The 25291-nt window shown below is 38.7% G+C and overlaps 1 protein-coding gene across 1 annotated transcript in view; it reads right to left on the reverse strand.

Annotated features, from left to right (window-relative positions):
* The window catches only part of GALNT2 (polypeptide N-acetylgalactosaminyltransferase 2), a gene marked incomplete at both ends in the record, with an annotated part of 103266 nt that overhangs the window by 26822 nt on the left and 51153 nt on the right, over window positions 1-25291 (reverse strand). Inside the window, 6 exons of the mRNA XM_081997650.1 lie at window positions 1335-1456; window positions 5047-5112; window positions 6023-6090; window positions 6687-6785; window positions 11874-12027; window positions 19729-19819. Of these exons, the coding sequence (XP_081853776.1) occupies window positions 1335-1456; window positions 5047-5112; window positions 6023-6090; window positions 6687-6785; window positions 11874-12027; window positions 19729-19819 (600 nt within the window). The remainder of the gene's footprint in view (window positions 1-1334; window positions 1457-5046; window positions 5113-6022; window positions 6091-6686; window positions 6786-11873; window positions 12028-19728; window positions 19820-25291) is intronic.

Below are 25291 nucleotides of genomic sequence, written 5' to 3' on the forward strand. Positions count from 1 at the left end.
GAAAAAGGGTAAATAGCAAAATAGCTGTCTTACTAAAAGCAGAGTTTCGTTGACCAAACTACCATTTCTTTTCTTATTTCTTGAACAGGTAGATGCTTCAAACCATTTACACATAGTGGCTTGGAAACAGTTCCCACATCCTAGAATCCTTTAGTGCTTTAGCTGCAAGCTCCACTTCCTTCTGAGATATATTTAATGCCTTCAAGTTTATCTTCCTAGTTAATTATTATAGAGAAATTCCCCCAACCCTTCTGAGGCTGTAACACTTTACATGAGTACAAAAATAGAATGAAGTGCTATGTTACTCATGCTCAAGGGCTTTGTAGACTCTGAGTACTTTAATAGTGTCCAGGTTTGAGCTGATTAAAGTTATTTCTACTCCAAAATAGGATTTTAATTGTTGATATGTCTTAGGCAACTTACAGTATTTCTGGAATACACAGTAAAGCATCATAGAACCAAACAGAATAAGGAAACTCAGTCACCTGTTGATAGCTTCTCCATTAGCATATTGAGTATATGGGGTTTATGTCCTTTTTTTTTTTCTTCCTCTCCTTTTTTGGGGGAAATGCAAAGGGAGGTGTAGGGAGGATAAGTGAAGAACTGGGCATTAACAAGACAGAGTAGCTTAGCAAAACCATTTTGACCAGAAGCACTTTGAAAGAAAGTCTTTCCAGGAAGGGAAGTTTACCAGAAAGGGAATGTAATTAAGAAAGAAGAAAAACCCTGTTGTCCTGAGTGTTCCCCGGTGCTTTTTGAGATCACACTTGATTCACTTTCCACTTCAACCAAGTTCCTCCAGAGCAAGTTAACAAGTATAACCAACCAAGAAAACAGTATACTTTCACACTCAATCCTCTCGATTGCTTTTCTGGGACAGAGACTAAGCATCATTTTCATAGAAGCTGAGAGCCCACAGTACCTGCTAATTTCCATGAGAATTTTGGTTTCATAGCTCAACCTCTCTCATATTATCACACTGAATCTTAGCGAGGCATGAATACTCAGGTAAACTGAATTACAGTGAGATGATATTGGTTGAGGAGAACTACACTTTACTCTAAAGACTTTCAACAATTACTGCTGAGGTCCCTAAAGAACCACAGCAGCATATATTTGAATTGCTTGTAAAGATGATAATAAACATTCACATTTTATGTTCCTACGGTCACAGATTAAATGAACAAAAAGTGAGTTTTAATCACTGAACACTCCAATCATCTCCATCATCTCACTTCAGAGAAAAATGTGTAAAATTTATGTAGTATAAACCAGATTTTAAAACATAAAAGGTGCTCCTTCAGGAAATTACTTTAGAAGTACTCTTTACTAACCTCAGCTACTCTTTCCAAAAGCGGTTCCAGCCAGTGTTCATTGCATTCACAGTGACTATCCAGGAAGGTCAGTACCTTTGCTTGTGCTGCATCTGCCCCTCTGACACGGGAACGCATCAAACCTGAGAAGATAAAACGTTTGAAGTACCTACTGAGGAAAATAATCAACAGTACTGAGAAACTACTGCATTCCAAGTTAGCCATGAATTAAATTAACTCAGACAGGACAAACACACAAGTTCCATTATCAAAATGAGAATCTAGTTAATTCAGTGAAATGACTTCACAACAAACAGCCTGCAAGCTTCCAACCTACTGCACCCTAGTCAACAGGTTTCAATCTGATTTAAGTAAAATAATTAAAGTACCTTTTAAAAAACATGATACACAAGTACAGCTGAGTCTGCATTACAATAAATGGTATTTATAGTGACAAATGTTACTCAAGATCGGTCCCGAAAACAAACACCTTTCCTGCAGTTCTACAATAGAACTGAAGAAACAATTTCTCCTCCCCACCTTTTTGCTGCCCACCCCCCCATCCTAGCTGTCATCACACTCTGTCCATTCTGCTATCAACTTCTTCCAGAAATAACCATGCTTCATTAATTCATGTCCAAGAGCCTTTCCCCCACCCCTTTCAACTCTCGTTTTGCGGTTTAGTGAGGGGTTTCTGATGTGGCGTTTGTTTATTTTAAATCTTACCTTGAAGAGATTTCTTTAGGAAGAAACTTCTGGTAAAACCAAAAGGTTCTTCTCTACACCTCAGTTACACAGATCACCTCAGTGATTTTACTCCATTCCTTTCCTTTCCTTCCTTCTCTTTTAATATTTGTTCATTGAATGACCTCACCATTCCTTCAAGTCCCTTGCTATATTTACACACATACCCCAGAACATCCCACCATTTACTCCAATACAGAAAACAGGAAGCTTCCTCTCATTCCTTTGCAAAATCTCCTCCCTACTTTTCTCTGTTACTATTAAAAATTCATTGATTTCATTGTCACTCAAAACCAAAGCCAACTAATTACGTGGTTCCCCCCCCACATTTTCTTTCTACATTGTTTCCCACCAAGTCTGTTCTGTTTTTCAGGGGTTTTTTTGTTTGGTTTTTTTTTTGTTGGGAGGGGTGGGGGTGGGACTGTGGGGTGGTTTGTTGGTTCCCTCCACCCCACAACTGAAACACTGTAAAAGAATCAACACCATTTCTTTCCATTCCCTTTACAAAATAAACCTGCAAAATATGACTCCAACAAACAGAATACAAGATGCTTAAGAGGAACTTGCCTCAAGTTGCGCCAGGGGAGGTTTAGATTGGATATTAGGAAAAATTTCTTCACCAAGAGGGTGGTCAAGCATTGGAACAGGCTGCCCAGGGAGGTGGTGGAGTCACCACCTCTGGAAGTGTTCAAAAAATGTGTGGATGTGGTGCTTCAGGACATGGTTTAGGGGACATGGTGGCGCTGGATTAATGGTTGGACTTGATGATCTTGAAGGTCCTTTCCAACCTTAGTGATTCTGTGAAAAGCTTGTTTGGTCTGTCCAATATTCAGCCATAAACAGCCACATCAAAATCCTTGTACTATCTCTTACCACAAACGCGAGTGCTTCATTGTTGTAGATATGTGCCATGCTCATGCTCTTCGACAGTACTTTCTACACCTTATGTGTTGCACACTGGCAGCTAACTATACCTCATTGTTTTTATGCTGTCTCCCTAATTCCAACTTTTGAACCAGTTCTATTCAGTTTTTCCACAAAGCATTCCTCAAGCACTCTGGCTATGTTCATTTTACTTCTGCAACTCCTCCCTTCCAGAACTTATTTCTAATTTACATTCTTACAGAATCTACTGTCTTGCTCTACTTCCATAGAAAACACACAACAGTGTTTCTAATTTCTGCCCACCCCCCGCCCCCCCGCCAAATCTGAGGTGACTACTTGGGTCACTGACTCTTCTGTAATCAAATTCAGCCTTACAACAGAGTTGAGAAGGTTCCCCTGAACATTTATTCACAGACTACCATGCCCTCCAGAACACATCTGTTCCCATAACAAACTCTGGTTCTACAGGTGAGATCGAAAGCTCCTATTTCTGAAAACAAGGCAGTCAATGAGTCCCTCCACAGACACTATCCCTTTATTTTAATTTTTATTTTAAAACATGCCACTTTCCTCTGTTGTTCATAGTAATGTGTTACTCTTAGCGTCTTTCACACTGGTTGATTTTACTGATTCTCTTAAGTTTTCATTTGTATGTGTCTGAGATACCACTGTCAGTCTACACTTGAAAATGAAAAGCAGAGTTTCAAACTCAAGCATAAAGAGTCAACAATCAAATGAAAACTTAAAATATTTTAGTTTTAAAAATTATCACCTGGTTGCACACACATATGCCTAGGCAAAACTTTATAATCAGTACAGTAGATCCCACAGGTAATGATTTAATCCCAATCTCACAAAAATATCAAGTAAGGCAGTACTGTGCCTTCAATTTGCAAAAAGTTGTTCTTTTCCGACATAGTAAAAGATTTGTCAAATCATATTTAATTTTCAGATACACTGATACATATTTTTAAGTATGAATGAAATTTCAGTTCATCTGTATATGCAGTACAAAGTTAGTATTTATAATCACTAAAAACCAAAACTAAAAAAAGTGTTACTTGATTCCATTTTTCCATTACTATTATCTCCATCCAAGTACTGTACTGATCAGAGAAATTATACCACCTTACTCAGTACACTGCAACCATGGCAAGTCATAAGGGGCCTGCCTTCCTAACAAGCTTTTGTTCACAAGTATATCCCAAACAAAATATTACACACTACGAGCCCATCAGTTCGCAGTAACTAATTATGGGACCACACAGGTTTTGTGCATGTTATTTCCGATTTCTGACACTCTAATCATTCTAGCTGCTCCCCAGGCCAGGCTGGCAGCCTAGAAGATACAGCACCTATAAAAATAAACAAGCACATATCTGCTAACTCAGTCAGCTATTTCAACTGTCAACTCTCAGTTATTATTTCAAGCAGCTGTAGAATAACAGTTGCCTGTATCTAATACTTTAAGCTCTATAGCCAGGAAGCTGCTGACTGAAGGGCTCAGTGATATGAGACCATAATTTAGAAAGCAACAAAGAGGAAAAAAAAATGTAAGACAAGTTTGTTATTACATGCACACTGGCTTCAGCAAAATTTCAGTATACATGGTCCCAGCCCACCTGGCTGCTCATACTCTCTCAAGTCTGTCAGACAAACTGTTTGCCAGGCTGTTCATCAACTGGATCCTTAAAATGATCTCTAGTAAGGGAACCAGCAAAAATGAGAGGGCTATTTTTAAGCTGGATGGTTTCAACCATTCATACAGTTTACAGTGAGACCTCATGTAAAATGGGAGCAGCTTAACTGAGGATTCAGTACAGTAGACAAAGGAGAGGTTGAGGGTGACAGGCAATTTCTCAAGTTGGTGAAAGCCAACAACGGGCAACTGCGCACACAACAATATGGAATTAATCGGAATTACTGTTTTTATTTGCACAAATGCATTTGTTTTTATTCATTCCACTAGTAAGTTGGCTTCTAAAGTCAAAAATACCCCTCCAAAGGGAATGTATAGCAGAATGTTCCTCTAAGACTTGATGAAGATTAACAGATAAGACAGCACAGTGGAATTTGTATCTTCCTTCCCCCAGATTAAGCCTACCTTCTCGGCGATCATTTCGAAGAACCCGCACTTTTTCAATTTTTCCCAAGAGAGCACCATCCTCAGCTTTAAAAAAAATGAAATAATTAAAAAAATAATCAACTGATGAGAACCAGTTTGATATCAAACACTGTATACCATAAGAGAGGCTGTCTTCAAAGAAAAACAAGAGCTTTGGAGTGGAAAATGTTTATGGTTATAAATAGTTAAATATAAGACATATGCTTAAAAAACCCCACAAAACCTACTTGTCTCACCAGAAATAAAGTTACCAGGCTAAGAAATTGCTACCCTCGTTATGTTACTTAAAGCTAATTTTACACTCTTGAAACATTTTTATTTAATGATATTCTCTTGTCTGTCTTTACACAGTTTTTACATTGTATAAGGAAAAAACCCACAACTTTTATAGGATTAAATAAACTGCTTTCTTTGCATATAAGAAAGTCACTTTTTAACCAACATTAAGGCCCAAACCTATCCTAAACTAAATGTAAACAATGCAAATATAGATATTGACTTCCTTTAAGAAATGTTACTCAGAGGTCCATTTCAATTGTTCAAGTTCATATTGTGATACCCTAGTACTTACAAAACCTTGATTTATTTTAGATTCAGTAAGAATTTTCCAAGAGACTGATGGAGGCCAGCATTCATTTAAAGCAGTGCTACAAAAATATTTGGTGCAACTACCACGGGTTTTATTTTTACATCAGACAACATACTCTGTGAAGGCTGTCTTCAGTTATACACTCTGCTCCTTCAGTTATCAGGGAGTAATCAAATATACCTGAAGTATTTATATGAACTCTTCACATTTCCACAGTGATAGATACAAAAGAATTAAGAACTGGTTTTGGATCAGTCTCTGCAAACTCCTATCCATGTGACCTGTTCTTAACAGTCACCTACTAGCATCTACAGAAAGTCTTACCAGAATAAACAAAATAAAATTAAGACCCTGTAAAGTACTTACAATCATTACTGTAGTCATCCACCAGTATGATTTCCTTAATAAGATGTGATGGACTTTTTTTAAGGACACTGAAACAGACAAAAAAAAAGTATTCAATACTAAGCAGCCTTAATTTTCCATAATAACGTCATAGAAGTAGTTACTGTGTTAAGCCACAGTAGGACCTAGCCAAGAATCCTATCTTCAACAACAGCTATTGGCTTATTCTTACAGAAAGCATTTGTGAAGAGAGGCACACATAGAATCATCCCCCCAAAATTCCAGCCTCCAGAAATTAGTGGATTAGACAACTTGTAACATGGAAGTCTTGTCAGATAGCTTTAGGTCAAATATCCCCTGAGAATGCATCTTCCTCGAGTTTTCCTTGAAACTGGTTTTATAGCCAACCTCCAAACATCTTCCAGTAATCAGTTCCACACTTCCATGCATTTGTAGTTAAGGGAGGAGATATTGTTTATTTAATGTTACTATTTCAGAACCCAAGAACTGGAGACATCAATGAAATTAAGGCTCAGCTTTCCCTCTGCAAGTGGTTCAGGAAAGCATAACGGATTGTTACTTCCCTTATCATAAGCTATTGTCTGTCACAAGTGAATGGCTGGGGTGGGGCAGCGGGAGGAATGTGTGTTTTTAAAAAAAAAAAATCAAGGTCTCTTAGGTATACCTGACAACAGTTCGAAGCAAAGCAGATCTTGCCTCGTTATGAAATGTGATCACCACACTGGTGGCTGGCAAATCTATCCGCCATTGTTTCCGCTGACACCTGAAAGACATAATACCCTGTCATTTAAACGTAATCTTTACATCCCAGGCTTAGCAGATAGATAACTGCTTTGTAATGAAGACTATTAAACTCATGTACACACTACATCTACCTAGGAAGAATGAAATATCTTGTTTGCAGGTGAGTTTATAATCAACTCCTCTTCTGCCACTTTTGGTAGTTGTCTTTGTACACAACAGACTAAGAAGCCAGTGTCAGATATAGGCAAGTTCAGAAAAGTCAGACTATCATCACTGCAGTATGTTGTAAATACATTTCATGCAACTGAGTATAAAACCAGAGCGTTTATTTTACATTAAAAGCAGTCAACAAATCTAAGGAAATGAGCATATTTTTAATGAAAATGCACAGGTTCACAGGCTACCATATGTCTCCTCTTTAGAATGGCACATGTCCACTTGCCCTTTTATTTTTAAAGCTCCTGTAGCATCCCTGCTCTTGCTCATAGATAAAAACAGTCTTCTATTCTAATGAGAAGTTGTAAGGATTGTTAACATTCAGAATTTGAAAAGCAAAGCTAGCTGTGACAATGCTGAGCCAACTAAATACAGAACCACATCCTTCCAAACCACAAAGATAACAAAATACTCCATCTATGTCAACTCACTTTTCATCACCTCTAGTAGTCTGAAATTAATATAATAAGCAAAAAGCAGCAAATCCCAAGATAATTCCTGCAGGACTACATAAAGTTAAACTGTTTAAATCCACTAATAATAAATCTAAAAAAGACACTACCCTCATTGCACTAGAAACTAACAGGACTAGAAAACCCTGTATATAGAGTTCTTGCTGAAAGCATTATGGTCTGACAGGTCATGATACCGATCGCCATTCATGCAGTAACATACACGAGTGATGTATTTCTTCACATATCCTTTACTTAATATTAGAGTTTTAACAGGTCTAGTTGTCTCCAGGGGGGATAAACCCAGATAGCATACACCTGTGGCAAACTCAGCAAGTAATTCTATATGCCATGCAGTATTAATCAAACTAGCTTTTAAGGGAAGAGAGGTAAATTACATTGCTACCTAAACATCTAAAGCTAGGCCTCTGCCTATATAAAAGGCCTCTCCACAGACGATTAAACATCTGCGACATGCATCATAAACCACACACCTTTACCTTCACAGAACCAGAGAACCTGTGGCAATGTGCTTCTTGCCCACCCTACAAAATCCCAACGACCCGCAGTGTTTTCGATACAACGCACCCATAACGTCACACGCATTAGTGCTTGCTGTGAAATGAAACATTGTGCCATGGTGACCTAGCTCGCTCTGAAGAAAAAACAAAGCCCATGCCAACTCTACAATTGCTGCGCCAAATTAGCAAGGCCTTATCTAGCTTTGTTTCTCAAATGGTAGGCATACAGGATGGCTTCGTCACTAGTGCCCCGTGTTGAAGCAAGAAATCACAAACACGTATGCGTTCCTGGAAGGTAAAGAACTACGACCTTCTCTATTGTAAGCTTCTGGCAATTCATGTAGACTGCTACAAGATGTCCAGCCATTATACGCCAAAGCTTATGGTGCAAAAAAATACATTCTTTTCTCTGCTAACTTTCAAATTGCCCACACAGGACAAGCCTGCTGTGCATGCAGTTATCACATGAAGCATTTGCATTAGAATAATTTTAAAAAGTCACATTAAACTTAGTGATCTCTTTGCAGAAAAGAGCACTTGAGCCAGAGCACATCTTCGGGTGAAATTATTCAAGGCAATGAAGCCTCTCAATTTTAAGAAAACTCAAGAGAAGAGCACTACTGCATATTTCTGAAGGAGAAATTAAGATTTTTAGACTTCCAAATAAAACTGGAAGAATATTTCACTGAGTATTTCTGCTCTCGGCTCTTCAAAAATCCCTGCTTTAACTGACTCAGTAGCAGTCCTCCTCCTATTCTGCTGTGTCAATAGTGCCACAGTTAAAACTCAAACTAAAGAAATAATGTCACCACTTTTTGCACAGGGATTAGACTTCCTTTCCTCAAGTTACAGCACTTAATTATATATGCAGAATGAGAAAATACATTTGGATGAAACAGAATTTGAACTGAAAACTTCAATTTAGACCTTAAATGCTTAGCATAGGTCATTAAAATCAGCTGAAACATGAGAAGTGCATTCCTTCCCCCAGAAATTTGAGTTGCTGGACTAGCTCATATCATTAACAAATTTTCTGAAACCCCCACGGTTTGCTGAAACCATCTTTTGACAGAAATATTCATTTCAACGAGTGCAAGAAAAACATTCACTTCAACAGATACCTGGGTACCAAAGAGACAGGAAAGTTTGTTTCTTCTCTACTTAAGAATAAAATTGAGTGTAAGGTCAGAAGCTTCTAATAGTTGCCAAATGAGAAAGAAAACATGGTTTAGTACTTTGTACTAAAGAAAACATGGTTTAGTACTTTAGTACTAAAGTACTTACCAGTAATTCTCAAGAATCATGCCAACACATCCGGTAAGAAATGTGACCAGAAACCACTGGTCCAAAGTAAGTGTGGTGGACATTAGTCCACAAGAACCATGGAGTATTTCACCCTTCAACCCATTTGGGAGACTACTGTACACTGACAGGAGGACAGCTCTGGAAGTTTCCTATTAGGACTGTGACATACACTTTCCGGACCTCCAAAATCTACCGTGACAGGAATAGCTCTCAGTTACATGTCATAAACTGACTGCATCAGGAGGAAACCCAGAGGTTTCTCAAAGCTGTTGGAAGTGGCAGTTGTGAGCATCAGCTGGAGTGAGAATCTGCACTCCTGCTCAGACCTCCTCTCTCTTCCTTTCCTATGTTGTATCTGCCTGTTTCTCACTTCTCCTTTTTGCTTAAATCAAGCAGCTTAAACAGGCAAACCGAAGTGTTTTCTAGTACTGCTGGCAGGCTTTCACGAAAAGCAAGTAGAAAACTTTGGTCTTAACCTGATGCCAGTAAAAGTTTGTCCAACGCAGAAAAGACTAAACAGTGAAGTATTAAAAGAGATGCATAATTACACACACATTTACATATCTAATGTAGAATGCTGATAAGCTGCTTCTGAACAGCCTGGACAGTTTCAGCAATTAAACAGTTTTATTATATTGTTATTTTAAAGTCAAACAGCCCCATTGACACATCAATACAATTAATAAAAATTTGCTTAAGCAGAAACAAATATTTCCTTATACAGGTTTCTTTTCTTAAAGAAGATGTAGCAGCTCCATAAGAGATCTTAACCTTAACGCAGTTGCCTCCAATTTTATTGTAAATAACATGCTTCCAAATGTCACATGCTCAGATCTGTAACATATTCTTCTTCCTATGGCTATTGCTCTTGGTCTTTCCATTGGACAGTTCCCAAACAAATATTTCATGCGACTTTTTCAGCTTCCGCAGTGAACGTCCTTGCCAAAATAGAAGGAAAATGAATTGCAACATAGCAGGGAAAGTATCATGGACAATTTGCAGGCATGATTGCTTCAGTTTGGGTATTTCTGGTTGCTTGTTTTTTTCTTTAAAAAGATGACCATTTACAGACTAATGGGCACTCAAGCCTGCTCCATGGCAAAGTAATAACCACAGCACAGATACAGCCTCTCCCCAGAAACATATCTCTCTCTCTCCCCATTCCAGGGTTCTTTTCCAGCTCCATTTAGTGAAAACACCCAGGCAGGTCAGCATATAATCATATCACTGACAGTTAATACAAACATAGCCACTGTAATATAATTTATCTCCTGTCATCTCTCATTTCAGTTCTTCTCAAATGACAGCATTTGACTGTTAGACACCCCTCCCTGAGGTTATTATACATCTAGAAAAATTCCAAATTCAGCATATCTGAATCAGAGAAGCTTCTAGAAGTTGGTGGCTGAGCTTTGCTCTCGTGGGAAAAGAATACCTGGTCTAAACACCAGATTCTTCCTACTTCTCGATTCAATTAATGGCAAATTATACAAGACTTGCTTTACTCTATCTACAAATCATCTGCTTAAAAGGAACCTAAAACGATGCTATTATACAAGGGATTTAAAACAGGTGCAGTAAGTGTCTGAGTTTTTACACAGATCTCCTTCGCTTTGCCATTCCAGATTAAAGAGCTTTATGGAGGAAAAACAGGCATCTTCCTTCTCTCTCTACCCCCTGGTGTCTCCTCCAGCCTCTTCTACCTACAAAGCTGTGAATGTACATTTATCCTAACCGCAGAATTAGTTAGGCAAATTAACTATATACAGTTGGCTAATTTTATGCTTTGAGATTATGCTTGTCTAATTTTTAAAACCAAGTTCAACCTGCTTTTGTTATTTTTAAGTTATGGAAGTCCTAATGAGCAACTTTTGTTTTCGTATTAGTCAATTCTGCTTAAACAAGTTTAGTGCAAGTCACTCAAACCCCTTTTTTAAATTAAAGTCTTCTCTACCCACAAGAAAATAATATTTTCCCTTACTCTGAAGTGTACTATTTTCTGAATATGCATAAGCAGCCTGACTTAGCAAAAGTTTTTAAACATCTGAAGTGTAATTCTGTCCTGTGTTCACCAGGGTGTGCATAAATGGATTCCTTTAGGTCTGGAGTTGACAATCGTCCCATACTTATAGAAGAACAGAATCACACAGCGACTGAGATCAGAAGGGGCCCCTGGAAATCTTTTAGTCCAAACTCCCTGCTCAAAGCAGGGCCAGCCACAGCAGGCTGTGCATCGGGCTTTGAATATTGCTAAGCCTGGGGACTTCACACCCTCTCTGGGCAACCTCCTCCACTGTTTGATCTTCCTCACAGTGAAAGGGACTTAACAAATGTAGAAACCAAGAAAAGCCATCAGATAAACACGAACAAAGAGAGACTGAAATGCAGCACCGGTGTGGATAAAGAATACACACTAATGGAAGTCATGGAAACAGAAAAACCTGAATAAGATTCATTGTTCTTTAACTCACTGTTCAAGGATCGCACCACAGTTTACTTTCCTGTCATTTCAAGCGCTGGAGAGCTCCTGCTTTAGGAAACGCACCTGCTGCTCAAAAGCCCTAAATACAAAAAGGTTAATCCAAGTCAAGTATGGCTCAGTTTGACACTTACTGATCATGCCTAGTGTCAGGAATGCTTCGGTCCATTCGCAGTTTGTCACTTTCTACCTGATTGAATTTATTGCGGGCGTATGGATCCTGACCAGATCGCACCATGGTAGCGCCAACATAAGCATCTTGATCAAAATCTTGCCACCGAACTTTTCCTACAGTAGAAAAACAGGAAGATATCCAATTTAATCTTCGTGATTTGAAGTACAGCATTCAACAATCCAAACATAACTGACAAAACAGCTTATTTTTTAATTTTGCAACACATTAAACCTCAGCAGTATTGTTAACAGTGTAACATCAACAGTTAATTTGCATATGAAAAGCCTCCTGCGAATTAATATAAAAATGAACAATTTTACAGATCTCAGTTTATACAAGTAATCAGCAGACCATGCTTCAACTTGTCCATTTTGTTTGTTGTTTTGGGTTTTGGTTGGTTTTTTGGGTGGTTTTTTTTTTTTTTTAAACCCTAGCCACCCAATTTCCATTTAAAAAAAAACCCTCCACATATTGACAGGCATTAATGGCAGATGATCTGGCTATAAAGTTATCCAAGAAACATTTATTTTTTAAGATCCTGTCCAGACTTCAAAGAGATTATAATTTGTCTCATTACATAAGTAAAAACACAAGTCAGTTCTAATCAAACCATTTGAAGAAAAGACCTTTTAGAAGTACAAGACATTATTATTCTCAAAAAACAGCATTTCATGTAGGCAGAACACTAGATCACTCTCCAATATGACATAACTGTAACCTCCTTTACAATCAGAACTGCTTCACAGATTAATCCCTCTGTAACAAGGACTGTGTTATTACGTGACTAGTTGTGGCACTAACAGGAAAAGGTAGCTTGGCATCCACCCACCAGGAACCAAAAACTTCAGGATTTTCACCATCTTGAAGTATAAAACAATGGTATGATACTTATCAAATATCTTAAAACTATAAATTCGTACCTCTCGTTGGACATTTATTTTTTTGCCTATTGACAGCCAAACCTATGCTACCTACAGCAAATTTATACCACCTTTAACTCAAAATCAGAGCTGAAGTTCTGATGCAATACAGACATTCTTGTTTTAACATGGATGTGTATGAGAATCTTCTGCAAGCATGTTGTGGCAATACAAAATGCCATTAGCAAAAAAAAAAAAACAGAGCAAAAGCTGGGTTTTGGGGTCACTGTTTATTAGAGATGAGAGGAGTTAATATTCCTTGTTTTCATAATTAACATACAAGGTTTTTGAGGTACTTTAAGTTCAGTAAATAGGAGGTTGCAGTGATGTCACTCCATTCAAGCTCAGCTTTTACACAAATATAGCTCAGGCATATCTTAAACTAAGCTAATGTGCATAGAGGGAATACTAACAGCTACTAACAAGAGTCAGAGGTTGCTCAGATGTTTCAAGGTTTGTCTTTGCTCTCTCAACCTGCACAACATGGAAACTATGGCAGACCTCATTCACAGCTTTCTATCCATAAACCATGCCTCAACTAGGGTGCGTTAACTCCTGCTAGAAGATTCTGATATTGAAAGAACACTTTCCATCATTAAACAAGATAATTGTCTGTTGTTTAACTAGACAAATACCACTTGATGAAAAATTCTCTATAATCTCAGGATCATCCGAGGAGCTCATCAACAAAAGCAACTGAGAGCCAAGCTGTGACTTGGTTATCAGATAGCAGTAGAGGTTGTAAGGCAAAAATATCAAGGTAGGGGGAAAGGGGAGGTGGTTTTGGGTTGGTTGGTTTGTTAAGAAATTCCAACAGCCAAGTAAAGTCACAGAGTAAGAGAACAGTGCCCATACTTTTGGATTACTGGTTTAACAGCTAGACAGATAATACTAAGCAACTATTTTTACATCTGAATTACCATCCTAAAGAAGTTAAAACATGTGCACACAGACAGACGCAGAAGCCAGAACTAGAGAGTTAAACAACAACAAACTGCAGAACATTTAATACACAGACACTTGGTGAAGCAGCCTAGAGAAACTATACGAAAAATAACTGGAGGGAGGGAGAAATACAGATTTTCAAATTCCAGTTACTGAAACAACTCTAAAAAGGAAACTTTCCAGCTGCTGTTGGTAGCCAACAGACTGCCAAGAGTTTTTCTTAGCCTTTCAAGTTCTTCCTTCAAAATATTTCCAGTAAGTTACTTTGAAAACAAGTTTACACCTCAGCTAGCTACCACACTAGAAGTAACCCAATAGAGAGTTATTTACAAAAATTACACCAAACCTCACTTGCAACAGAACTATACAAAATGCAAGACTGGCTTGATTCAGGAAACTGGAAAAAACAACAGAGATCACAAGATAGTCTCCCCATATAACTCTCTCCCTTAGCATTTCCTAAAGCTTTTGCAACCTCCTTGGTAACTAAACTATATTATCAGCCTTGCTTCTAATTTATAATATAGCTTCAATCTGGAACATATGTTGAATATTTTGTGAAATACAGGACATGTCACATGACTGCTTTTCCAGCCTAAAAATAAAGATTTTAGTGCACTTCACAAAATCTAATCTATACTTAAAATACATTTATATAGGACTTTCAAACACTCCAGCTTCCGATGGATTTTAATGCTATGCCTGCTTCAGGACTGCCACCCCCATCCACTCATCCAGTTGCCTTCCATCCAGTGGAAAGAGCTAAACCTCAAGAGGTCATAAGGGCATCACATCAGTGATAAGGGTGATGCCATTGCAAGCGTTCTTCTTCAACAGGTTGTGTTCCTTATCAACTCCAACATGCAATGTGAGCAGCCCACATTGCATACAAGTGCTAAGGGCTCAAGTTAACTGCCGCAAAGTTAAAGGCTGATCCAAAGCTAAATATACTGTCCAGCCTTTCTTTTGCTGAAAGGCTTGCCTTTCTGACAATTTATCAACTAAATTTTGAAGTTAGAAGTGGTTTAACAAACCTTTTCCAATAATAGGTACTGTTTCTGTTGTATGCTTCCCTGGGGTATGCAAGTAGGGGCATGTTTGATTTAATTTCTTCTGGGGAGTTAACTGGCTCTGTAGTTTCCCAAGTTTCAATGACTTTGCCAGGTATCAGAAAACGCAGCTACTTTATTTCAAACTTAAATTAAGCAAGTTTGTAACTTCAAATTCAAGTAAATGTGTGTTTACCTGTACTGAGACCCAACATGATAATAAATTACTCTCTTAAATTCAACATTTAATGAACTGCAGAGTTTGCTACCAGAGTTAGAGTGCCAAAAAAAAAAAATTAAATTTAAATAAAATAAATCACTGAACTAAGAACCTGGAACCAGGGTATGCTGCAGTGCTAAACTTGGTTTTGACATGAAGTGCTTGTTTTACAGACTGTTCTGAGCCTGAGAAGCTGAGCAAAAACAAGAAAAAGGTAAAATCCAGTGAAGCTGCTTCTTTTTGTCCCAGTTATTTCCCAACTCTAAAGTCTTGGAGAAGGCAATCAACAAAAATACTGCAATTCACTGCTATTATTTTTAATAATTAGCTGGATGATTTTAAGAGAAAGTAAATTTGATTTTTTTTTCTGTAATAAATAGCTGTATTTAAAAAAAATAGTACTCGTTTGGTACATTTTATTCCATTCCAGTTTCCATCAAAGTAGCACTTGATATAAATTATTTAAAATGTATCATTTACCATTTTCCAAGACTTTAAAACCAGCAAATGCAACACTAGTCCAGAAAGCATAGAGTAAATTTGAAAAGAAAGAAAGGAGACCACTTCATAGGGCTAAATTTACTGAAAAGCAGTGACAGCCCACAGAATATAAGAACAAGTGAACTTGGCTTCAGGAGCCAGGAAGGAGGCAAAGCCTGGCTCTGGCTCCAGCAGAAGGCCCTGTCAACCGTGTGTGATATGAATCAGATCTATTGGAGAAAAAGGCAGATAGCAGTAAGAGCAGCTCAAAGTGAGATAGAAGAGAAAAAAAAAGCATACCAGATAAATCTGCACGCAACCAAGCAGCGGGCAACAAAGCGTAAGAATAGATGGATACAAAATCCCCTAAATAGCTTGCGCTCCCTCTCACTGACTCAGTACAGCTTAAAAGCAGTAGGATACTCAATATAAATGTGATTATTTTGACTTACAAAAGAGATTCCAGGTTTTCATTAGCTAACAAAAAGAGCTGTTTGAGTAACTGATGAAACGCCTATCACTACAGAAAAAATGGTTATACAGTTTTGCTTTAGTTGTCCATACAGACAATTCAGGGTCAGCCTTTCTGACTACAAGAACTAACATCACTATTTTCACAAAACAAGAAATAGACTTGTGCAGCGTATAAAAATAGTCATCAAATGACAAAAGATAGATACACTCTGATGTACAGAAGGTAAAACACCCAACAGTTTAATCTTTGTATAAAGTCATTTTAAAGATAACGATAATAAACAGTTCCTTAATTCTAAGAAGTTCTGAAAGATACTACGCTGTATAATGCTGAAACCTAAGCTACAGATCTCCTAACCTCTGTGGAAAAGCAGGAAAGTTTTGAACCAAAGCCCTCCTAAAATTTAATCACTTTGCTTTAAACTGCAGAAATATGAATTCCATGCTTCATTGCCATAAGGATTCAAAGGTTTGCCTACATTAATTGAAAATAATCAAAATAGTGACTTAAGAGTGCACAATACTGCCTGTGTAGCCTTTGATGTTTGATTCAAGACTCTCATACTACTTAGCAGTAACGATTCTCCTGCCTGCTAAATCAAACCATAAGAGATTACTAATCAGCAGACGAAGTGAAAAAAAGCCCTGACCTGCTCTACTTTACACTTAATTTTACTTCCAGCTTCAACACTTTCAGCTTCTGGTATCTTTCCCTTTCAACCTGAGACACTTCCCACTTCTTTTAATACTCAAATGGCTACTTAGGGCCACTGGGAAAGGAAGGTCTTAGAGGAAGTGTATAGAGTTTGGCCCAGAATACATAAACATTCAAAAAAGGGTGAAATAAGAATAGTAGCTGGAAGGTCAAAAATTGGCTGACCTATAATTCCAGTAACAGTATTTGCAGAGAGTTCTGTTAAGGGGAAAAAAAAAAAAAGCACTTGAAAAGATCTGCCAGAAACCTAGTTAAATAAGCCAGGCTTTCCACTTTTCTGGATTTATTTTCCCATTCATACACAAAGTAAAGGTTTTGCCAAAAAAGCATACATATGTAACCAGAGTCTTGTTTCCCCTCTCCAGAAAGCAGCTAAGACAAGGCAGGCCAAAGGCTCCAGGAAAAAAGCCATGAGTGTCAAACAGCTTATACTGTACCAGGAGTCTAAGACTGTGGAACAAAAATCATACCTCAGACATTATTGATGACCGCTGCTTCAAGGAAAGTTTACCTTGGTTAGTTCTTTCTTCAAAACAGCATAGTATTTCAAATGTTTCGATAAGACAAATTTGTAAGCCAAACATTAGGATTAATAGAGGAAAACTAAAATATGTTGTGAAGCTATCTGATCAGAATCACAGATTGCAGAATCATTAAGGTTGGAAAGGACCTGTAAGATCATCAAGTCCAACCATCAGCCCAACACCACCATGCCCACTAAACCATGTCACGAAGCGCCAAGTCTACATATTTTTTGAACGCCTCCTATGACGGTGACTCCACCACCTCCCTGAGCAGCCTGTTCCAATGTTGGGCCACTCTCTCAGTAAAGAAGGTTTTCCTAATATCCCATCTAAATCTCCCCTCTCTCCCAACTTGAGGCCATTTCCTCTCATTCTATCAAGTTATAAGTTACTTGGAGAAAAGAGACCAACACCCACGTCGCCACAACCCCCTTTCAGGTAGTTGTAGAGAGCGATAAGGTCTCCCCTCAGCCTCCTCTTCTCCAGACTAAACAACCCCAGTTCCCTCAACTGCTCCTCATAAGACTTGTGCTCCAGACCCCTCACCAGCTGCACTGACCTTCTCTGGACACACTTCAACAACTCAATGTCCTTCTTGTAGTGAGGGGCCCAAAACTGAACACAGCATTCAAGGTGCGGCCTCACCAGTGCTGAGTACTGGGGCACAATCACTTCCCTACTCCTGCTGGCCACACTATTTCTGATACCAGCTTGGTGTCATCTGCAAACTTACTGAGGGAGCACTCGATCTCCTCATCCAGGTCATCAATAAGGATATTGAACAAGACCAGCCCCAAAACTGAGCCCTGGGGAACACCGCTTGTGACCAGCTGCCAGCTGGATTTAACGCCATTCACCACAACTCTCTGGGCTCGGCCATCCAGCCAGTTCTTTACCCAGCGAAGAGTAAACCTGTCTAAGCCACGAGCCACCAGCTTCTCCAGGAGAATGCTGGGGGAGACGCTGTCAAAGGCTTTACTGAAGTCCAGGTAGACAACATCCACAGCCTTTCCCTCATCTGCTAGGTGGGTCACCCAGTCATAGAAGGAGATCAGGTTGGTCAAGAAGGACCTGCCATCATGAACCCACGCTGGCTGGGCCTGATCCCTTGGTTGTCCTGCACATGCCCTGCGAGCGCTCTCAAGTGGAACGACTCCATAATCTTCCCTGGTACCAAGGTCAGGCTGACAGGCCTGTAGTTTCCCCAGATCCTCCTTCTGGTCCTTGCCCACATTGGCAAGCCTCCAGTTGTCTGGGACCTCCCCTGTTAACCAGGACTGCTGATAAATGATGGAGAGTGGCTTGGCAAGCTCCTCCACCAGGCTCTCTCGGTACTCGTGGGTGGATCCCATCCAGCCCCATAGACTTATGAGTGTCCAGGTGGCTTAGCAGGTCCTTAACTGATTCCTCCTGGATTATGGGGAGTTTATTCTGCTCTCCATCCCTGTCTTTCAGCTCAGGGGGCTGAATACCCTGCAGATACCTGGTCTGGCTATTAAAGACTGAGGCAAAGAAGCCATTAAGTACCTCAGCCTTATCCTCATCCTTGGTGACCATGTTCCCCCCCCACATCCAATAAAAGATGGAGATTCTCCTTGTCTCTCTTCTTGTTGTTAATATATTTGTGAAAATATTTTTGTTATCCCTTATGACCGTGGCCAGATTGAGCTCTAGCTGGGCTTTTGCCTTTCTAATTTTCTCTCTGCATGATCTAACAAGATCCTTATACTCTTCTTGAGTTGCCTGAGGTTGTCTTCCTTGTATGGTAAGCTTTTTCAATACAGTGCAAAACATTCAAATGCATTTTATTATTTCTGGATACCCTAGTATGTCAATTCTAGCTATATATTTTAAATCTCATTGATGTGAAACAGTTAAGCAGCAAAGGAAGTTTATGTAAGCAGTCACATAAAAGTAAGTGTTAAGGAATCTTCATTTCCCTAGCTCATCCTCAAGGCATAAGATCATTTCACTTAAAACAAAAATCTCATTGCTCTGATATTTGCCAGCATGTGACAAACACTGAGCAAGTATGAGAAAAATAAGCTACACCATCAGCATGCTCAGAAAAATCTGCCATATCAAAAGCTAGACAAAACTAAAGAAGTATGAACCTTGGCTGAATCTTCAGTCAGAAGCACAGTCCCAAGGCGACTTGTCTGTTGTCTGACAGTACTATCCATCAAAAGAAATGGACTACTTTTGTACCAGAGGCTTTCAGAGCACCTCAAACTTATTGCAGGACAATACAAACACACTAATGAAGAGTCACATTCTCTATGGTTTTAAACCCAAAGGACCAGTGAAGCAGGTAAGATTTAAGGAAGCTGAAGCTTTAAGAATAGAGAAGTATATATTGCTAAAATAAACCTAGCACTTCCAAACTACAAAGAACTATTATAATCAGAACAACTGATGTGTTTTATGGCTTTCAAGGATAAAGGTTTAACGGCTATGGATCTTTCATAACAAATGTTTTTGCAATACCTGGAGGTAGGGTCTCCACACTTTGTGCTTTGTCCTCCCCATCATTGCCACGCACGTCTTTCCTTTTGGGGTCGATATCATTTGGGTCCTCCTGAAAAAAGTACATAATCTTTAAAATAATATCCTTAATAGATTTATTTTTGCGTATGCAAAGCAAACAGCAATAACTAAGTTTTGTGGATTTTAAAGTCATTAAGTGGTTCAAGAGAATGGATGATTATTTCCTCCATTACTTGAAAAAATTAAAAAGTAGAACAAAAAGTTAAGACAGGCTTTTGCATTTAATTTATGCAGCAATTCTTATTTGGAAAAAAAAAAGATCATATGTTTAAGAAGGAAATTTATTAGGAAAGATGGAATTTTTTTTTCAAATCAGTAATACTCAAATTAGCGACACAGGCAAAAAGATTAAACAAAACCTGAAGAAAGCCCTACTCTAGCAAGGAACAGCCCAAATAGCAAAAAGTTACCTGAAAAAGTCAGGTTAACTATCAGTTATATACACAAGGGCAGCCTTGCTATTGAAAAAAAACTTGCAAAATATCTTCAAGTTGCTATTTTCATGTGTTCATTTCCGTGGAGCTTATTCTGGGCTTCAAAGGCAACTCCACTGGATTTGTCATTACAGTAACATTGACAATACCCATTTAGCCAGGGGGGGAAAAAAAAGTATCACCCCCCAGCTCCAATTTCCAGCATTTATTCTGAATCTGTAAATCTCATTTTCCTTTCAGCAGAAAAAACCCCCACACTCTTGTATGGTCATTAGCACAAAATGCAAGATGTCAAGCTGGAATTATCCCATTATGCATTTGGAATAAGCAGAGAAGAGGGTAACTTTTTTTTAAAAGAGATAATTAGTAGCTGTATGCCGATTTGCACACTATACTTAGCAAACTGATTTAAGTACCATCAGCTTCTTTTGTTCTTGCACACTTACCAAAGGAAATTCTATTTCCTTTTCTACATCTGCACTGAAAAAAGTCCCAATTATAATACCATTTTTATTTGTACAACCCTGCTAAAGAAAATACCTTTACTACGCCATGTAAGAAGATACGATCCTCCGCCTATACTAATCAATAAGTGCACCTAAAAACAGTACCAGGCACCAAAGCCAAGCAGTGCAGAACAGTACATCAATCTTCTAGGAATCTGTCAGTCTCCAGAACAGCGTGATGATGTACAAACTGGATACTGTAAACTGATGTCTCTGCCATCACAGCTCCTAAGCTACATCTGGAAATTCTTTGGGTAGGATAGTAAGTAGTTGGAACAGGCCAAGCTTACGTTGTGGAACATTTCAACCACAAATGATAGCATGTCAGCATGTCCCCAGCCATGTCCAAATTTTCCAATGTAAATTCAGCTTAAGTGTGTACATTAAGTAGGCACTAATATTTAGAAATATGTTGAAAAAAGGCATTCAATTTAGAATCATAGAATCAATTAGGTTGGACAGGACCTTTAAGATCATCAAGTCCAACCATTAAGCTAGCACTGCCAAATCCACCGCTAAACCATGTCCCTAAGCACCATATCTACATGTCTTCTAAATACCTCCCAGGATGGTGACTCAACCATCTCCCTGGGCAGCCTGTTCCAACGTTTGAAAACCCTTTCTGTGAAGAAAGTTTTCCTACTCTCCGATCTAAAGCTCCCCTGGCGCAACTTGAGGCCGTTGCCTCTTGTCCTACTGCTTATTACTCAGGAGAAAAGACCAAACCCCACCTCGCTACAACCTCCTTTCAGGTAGTTGTAGAGAGCAATAAGGTCTCCCCTCAGCCTCATCTTCTCCAGGCTAAACAACCCCAGTTCCCTCAGCCAGTCCTCATAAGACTTGTGCTGTTCACTCTTCAACCAGCTTTGTTGCCCTTCTTTGGACACGCTCAAGCGCATCAATGTCTTTCTTGTAGTGAAGGACCCAAAACTGAACACAGTATTCAAGGTGTGGCCTCACCAGGGCTGAGCACAGGGGGACAGTCACTTCTCTAGCCCTGCTGGCCACAAAATCTCTAAATTTCTAAAACACTGAAATGCAAAACTGAATATTGATTTTTTTTGCTATTGTTAAAAATTTTCAGAGAAAAACATCCATATAAACACTAAATCAGTTAAAAATGAAATGCTACAAATGCATGTTTTTCATAGCATCATGAACCAAGGATACCAAAGAGAATGAATTTGTCCAGGTACCTTTCACCATGCTGGTACGTGCTTTGGGCCACTGGGCCTTGTGGAGGTCAGTAACTTTGCTTAAAGAAAGATTTAAGACACTAACAACAACAAAATAAAAAACCCCCAAACCTACCATTCCCAAAAAACACACAAACACATTTCAAGAAAATGATAATGGCTCATGCTGGTGAGGGAAACTGTCTGTCACTGTGCACTGAGTCCCACCAGCACACTGGAAGAGAAGCTTTCTATAGTTCTAGAAAGTTGTATTTCACCAGTTATTTGTCATTATGTATCATTTTAAAGATAGCAACACTGTGGAAGCACTTAAGTGCAAGAAATCTTAGAATCATAGAATAGGTTGGCTTGGAAAGGACCTTTCAAGGTCATCTAGTCCAAGCCCCTGCAACAAGTAGGGACATCTTCAACTAGATCAGGTTGCTCAGAGCCCCGTCCAACCTGACCTGGAATGGTTCCAGGGATGGGGCACCTACCACCTCTCTGGGCAACCTGTGCCAGGGTTTCACCACTCTCATTGTGAAATATTTCTTCCTTCTTTCTACTCTAAATCTGCCCTCTTTTAGTTTAAAACCATTACCGCTTGCCCTGTTGCAACAGGGCCTGCGAAAAATTCTGTCCCCATCTTTCTTCTAAGCCCCTTTAAGTACTGAGAGGCTGCAATAAGGTCTCCCCAGAGCTTCCTCTTCTCCAGGCTAAACAACCCTAGCGCTCTCAGCTTTTCTTCATAGGAGAGGTGTTCCATCTCTCTGATCATTTTTGTGGCCTCCTCCGGACCTGCTCCAACAGGTCCACGTCTTTCCTGTGCTGACAGCTCCAGAGCTGGATGCAGGACTCCAGGTGGGGTCTCCCCAGAGCGGAGTAGAGGGGCAGAATCACCTCCCTCAACCTGCTGGCCACGCTGCTTTTAATGCGGCCCACAATATGGGGCTGCCTACTTAAGTTGGAAAACAAATAAAAAGCATCTAGTAAGCAATCAAAAAAGTTGCAAGGTTTTCTCCTGTAATTAAACAAAAACTACTGAGTGCTTCTTCATCCTCTCCCTCCCCTCCTCTTTAAGTCTTTAGGGGAAAACTCTGCCTTCCCATTAATCCTTCTAGCTGAAGAGCATGAGCCATTAAAGATAATTATTTATCAAGTTCTTTCACTTCGGGTTTTGTTGTTGTGTTTTTGTTTTTTAATAAACAAACTACCAAAGGCAAAGTTAGATTGAGAGATCTTATAGCTAAATGCCCTTTTGAATTCTTATAAATTTGAGGCTTCTAGGAAACTGCTTTGGTACAGCCTTCAGACATTCTGAGGTGAGCCAAGCTGCTGGGATGAAAGTTCCCACTACAGATTGCTGGATGTTCAACTTGCCTCCTAGGGCTCCCTGTAAAACAGTATAGTGATGAGAGAGTATGGGATATTAACCTCAAACCTTTGTGCCCTAGATTAAGGCCTTGTGGTATTTTTCTTCTCCAAAAGTACTACTAACTAACTACAACTAAAACTGATGTTCTGTTGTAAGCACTAACTTTCATCCAATAAAGCATTTGGAAAGTACATGTGAGAAATCCATGCCTTTCAGGGGCAAACAATGTTATATCCTTTAGAGAGAACTGGAGTGCACCGAAGGAGGAGAAAGCGAACATTAAAGCCATAGACAGAAACACAACCAGCTTCTTTACATCTCTGACTGTAAATTGCTTCAACATGTTAATTTGGTGCAATACACGAATGAAGCATATGGTCAAATGACATTCTTATGTTGTCATCATCAGAGAAGAGAGTTGTTTTTTCAGCTTGCTTGAAGTGAAACAAAATCCCAACTTCTAATGTGATCTTAAAGAGCCGCTTGCACTTGATGAGTAATCTTCTTGGTAGAAGATAACAATGCTTGCACGGACAAAAGTCATTCATACAAAAAGTAGTGCTTAAGGCAAGATTGAAAGCAACTGAAACAGTTTAAAGAGGAGGCACAGCTCTTTAATCATGAGAGCACAAGCAAGATTTAACACATAAAAATTAAAAAGAAAAGACTAATGCCTTCTATATTAAAATATTATTAATACTATTAGTACTATTTTCCTGACACACTAAAAAAAGCCGACAATATCAGGCTACAGCCTAAATATATAAGTGCTGTAAATACAGCTGGACAAGTATTTTGGTCTTATTAAAAAATAAAAAGGTAGCTGGCCAACTAGCAGAGACACTAACCAAACGTTAGATGCACATGGAATGCCGCTAGACTAATACGTTTGTGGTCATTATTCATGCAGTTATTTTCTCAGGTCAGGACATACACAGCAACATCAAAATAAGTACATGCCAGCTATAATGGATATGTTGCAAGTATTTGGCATACATTAGTTTTACACATCATGTCACTCCTTTCCATTAATTTCTGATTCAGTACCTGATGACATGTGAAGAAACAAAACTGCAATCTTTTGCCTCCATTCAGTGGGATACCTTACAACAGTACTGTGGTAAGATTTTTACATGTACCAAAAAAACTTAAATTAAATGTAATTTTTAAATTCAATTATCTAAATACCTTTGCTAGTCCAAAAGCTTAGAAGTTGAGGTGATGTACATTTATTTACCAATTTGTTAAAGTGTTCCTTTATATATATATATATATATATATATATATATATATATATATATATATATATATATATATATATAACACCACAATTCATTATGGTTAAATTGAATAAATTGGGGGTGGGGGGTGGGGTTAGGCTGATCAATCACTGAAGTGCAGCAACTTTTTCTTTCAGGATACAGTAAAGTAAGCTTCAGTAAGACTACATCAGTTTACAAACCTTGCTATTACCACTTTTTTTTCCCCTGCTCAACTCATCCACTCCATTAAGACTACCCTGTAGATTGAATTTGAGATATGACAAAGATGCAATATGAAACTCCAGTTTCGAGAACTAGACTGAAAAAAGTTGTTTTATGAAATGATTAGTTACACATTTGCAGCTGCTCTGACTGGTGTGGGAAAGGGAGGAGGAGGTAGTACAAATGCAGAGCAAGATTCAAACACATTTTTACAGCATTTCTACACATCTACAACAAGACACGATCATATTCAACAAGAAATGTTAAGCCATTTCAGTTTAGAAAGCTGTAATTATACACAGATGTACACTAGTGGATAATTTCATTACCATTACTTAAGATCTTCCAGACCACTTACCCTTCTGGTTTTGGTACATTTGTTTGCACTGAATACTATATTCCTTACAAACGTTGCAAAGCAATAAGCGTCTTGTCAATGGTTATTTCACTTGACACACACACAAAAAAGATAAACTGATCCAAGTCCCTAGGTACTGATCCTATGTAAAAAACACTTAAAACCACTACT

Source organism: Phaethon aethereus (assembly GCF_964289735.1).
Source record: "Phaethon aethereus genome assembly, chromosome: 3".
Lineage (NCBI taxonomy): Eukaryota > Metazoa > Chordata > Aves > Phaethontiformes > Phaethontidae > Phaethon > Phaethon aethereus.